A 2,622-nucleotide genomic window follows, 5' to 3' on the forward strand; every position below is an offset into this window, starting at 1 on the left:
AGTATTCAATAGGCTGAGGATGCGAGTCCTCACGCCACCATTGAGAAGGGGCATGACCTATACATGCTGGATGGATAATATTTGAGTATGAGCGAAACCGGCTCTGTGCTATTACTATAGATGATCTGTTGGGTTATGGGGACTATGCATAATAGGATTTTCTATTACTACTTGCGAATCGATTCAAACCTTGACTTGTTTATGTCCAATTGGCAAGTTCTAGTCGTCTAAGAATGGGCGAGCAAGAGACGTCGATGAGGCTGAGCGCTCTGAGTCAATATTTCAATATTCAGCGCTCAGCGTTTAGCACCGGTGTTTGCCGTTGCTTGCCTCGAGTTTTGGTTAATCGCCTCTCTTGAAAGGCAGGCCACTTTCGCAGTACGTGGATATTTGGCCAAACTTTGTCTGTACGATTTGTCTTCTTGTGTCTTGTGATCTTTCCGTCTTTTACGAACATCATGGGAAGAAATAGTAAGATTTTTCAGCTTGTACTCAATGCTCCTCTAAATGTCGGCAGAGGGACGCAAACCGGATGTTCCAACAAAATCCAGTACGTATTATAACGTCTGTGCGAATGAACTTCTATTTACATCCTCATCCTCATCCAGAGCTGAAAAAGGATCCCGGAGTGCCTCGACTACCTAGTCTGAAAGTAAGGAATGCCGAGAAGATACGGGCGCATATAGTGCGTCAACAATTTTCCGTCTGTTTGTGCATTTTATTGATCAAGATTTCCCATTTTACAGCACCCAGGGCCCCATACTACCGATCCGGATGCGGTCATGGCTTCAGAGCCTACACTGTCGTCACTTGCCATGTTGGCGGAGTCCTCGACACCTGCTGAGAACGACTTATTTGATCCCTCATCTTCTGCCATCGGTGTAGCGAAAACAAGGGAGCAACTGCGTCGCCACTACGTTCGTGCGCTGCACAAAGTGATCGACGACAGCGATATTATCGTACTAGTTCTCGACGCGCGTGATCCCGAAGGCTGCAGGAGTAGATTAGTTGAAGAGGAGGTTCGTCGGCGGGAGAGTGAGGGCAAGAAGCTCGTCTTTGTGCTGAACAAAATCGGTACGTCTTTTCGTTGTGGTACGTCTGGTCTCCAACACCATATTGGCAGATCTCGTTCCACGCGACAATGCGCAGGCATGGTTGCGATACCTTCGCCACACGACGCCTACTTTACCCTTCCGATCCGCGGCGAACCATCACCGCACTAAGCTGTCGTCTTCCACAGCCCCCGCACTGGTTCGTCTTCTCAAAGCTTACAAGCCCAGTGCAGCGCAAAGCGTAACGGTGGGCGTCGTCGGGTATCCCAATGTCGGCAAAAGTAGCCTCATCAATACCCTCAAACGGTCGAAGGTATGTCGTAAAACAGGTTCCACGAAGAACCTATTCAAATATTACGTTTAAGGTTTGTGCTGTTGCTGCACAGCCCGGTCACACGAAGGATTTGCAGACAATACAGCTTGAACGGGGCCTTCGCGTCCTCGATTCTCCAGGTGTCGTCTTTGACGAAGACGATTTCGACGATGGAAAGTCCAACTCCAAGAGCAACATCTTACTGCGTAATGTCGTCAAAGTTGAAGACATCGACGATCCTATTGCGCTAGGTGCGCATACAACGCGTCCTGTGCAAATGCACTGATGTACATGATTCTATTTACAGTGGAAGAGATTGTTAATCGTACAGACCCGGCAACCTTGCAGAAGATCTACAATCTCCCTGAGATTGGTTCGACACTGGAGTTTCTCACCATGGTCGCTCTGACCACCGGCCGGCTACTTAAAGTGAGAATCCTCCTCCCTATGTACACAATTCTATGTGCTAACTTCCGCGTAATACAGGGGGGCACCCCCGACATTCTTTCCGCAGCACGAACGATATTGACAGACTGGAATCACCAAAAGATCCCGTATCATTCCGAGCCTCCTACTGTGCATCCATCTTTAATTCCTTCAACTGTACTCGAGAGTGGCGAGCGCACCGTTGCGGCCGGCGCGGAGAGTGTCGGACAAGCTCAGATTCTGAATGAGCTTTCCAAGCCATTTACGTTGGAGGGGCTTTTCGGCGCTGCAGACGCCGGGGCATTTGGAGGCAGCTCCGGCGTCGACGAGATGGAAGTCGAGCGAGAGGAGATGGGCGACGAGATGGTGCAGGACGGGTAGGTGATTTCTTCGTCACGCCGTGCGAGACTCGGTGAGCATCGGCAGCACATTCCGAGTGCCAGAAGCTGGCATGACCTTGTCTGTCTTACATTTGCACTGACTTTTGGCTGCCTTCACCAGAAACGAGATGGAGTCGGACGATCTCGCGCCCAGAATTCCCCGTAAACGATCACGCTCTCCTTCGCTCGTCACTTCGACTACCGCCCGGACAGCGACTGGCGATGCTGTGCGCGCACCAAAACGCTTACGCCGCTCGCATGATGTGCCTGCATATGATGCGCCCGTCGAGGAGCACACGCACCGCGCGATGGCACGGTCGAACCCACTGAGCAGACGTGTTCTTAAACGCGAGGCGAAGAAGGCGCGGCGAGCTGCGAACAAAGCATTCATTGCAGACGGTGCAATTGGTGGGATGGAGGTCGACGATGAAGGCGGACTGGCGGCAAAGGT

The 2,622-nt window shown here is 51.3% G+C and overlaps 1 protein-coding gene across 1 annotated transcript; it reads left to right on the plus strand.

Annotated features, from left to right (window-relative positions):
• Positions 1-507: 507 nt before the first annotated feature.
• FIBRA_04845 (uncharacterized protein) lies at positions 508-2,172 on the plus strand (the record flags this gene model as incomplete). The annotated part of the gene is made up of 7 exons (XM_012326631.1): positions 508-550; positions 609-685; positions 747-1,074; positions 1,124-1,365; positions 1,418-1,616; positions 1,673-1,794; positions 1,852-2,172. The coding sequence occupies 7 exons, from the start codon at positions 508-510 to the stop codon at positions 2,170-2,172; spliced, it is 1,332 nt and encodes a 443-aa protein (XP_012182021.1).
• Between the last annotated feature and the right edge of the window lie 450 nt (positions 2,173-2,622).

The sequence above is a fragment of the Fibroporia radiculosa genome, assembly GCF_000313525.1.
Source record: "Fibroporia radiculosa TFFH 294 genomic supercontigs, scaffold3508, whole genome shotgun sequence".
NCBI lineage: Eukaryota > Fungi > Basidiomycota > Agaricomycetes > Polyporales > Fibroporiaceae > Fibroporia > Fibroporia radiculosa.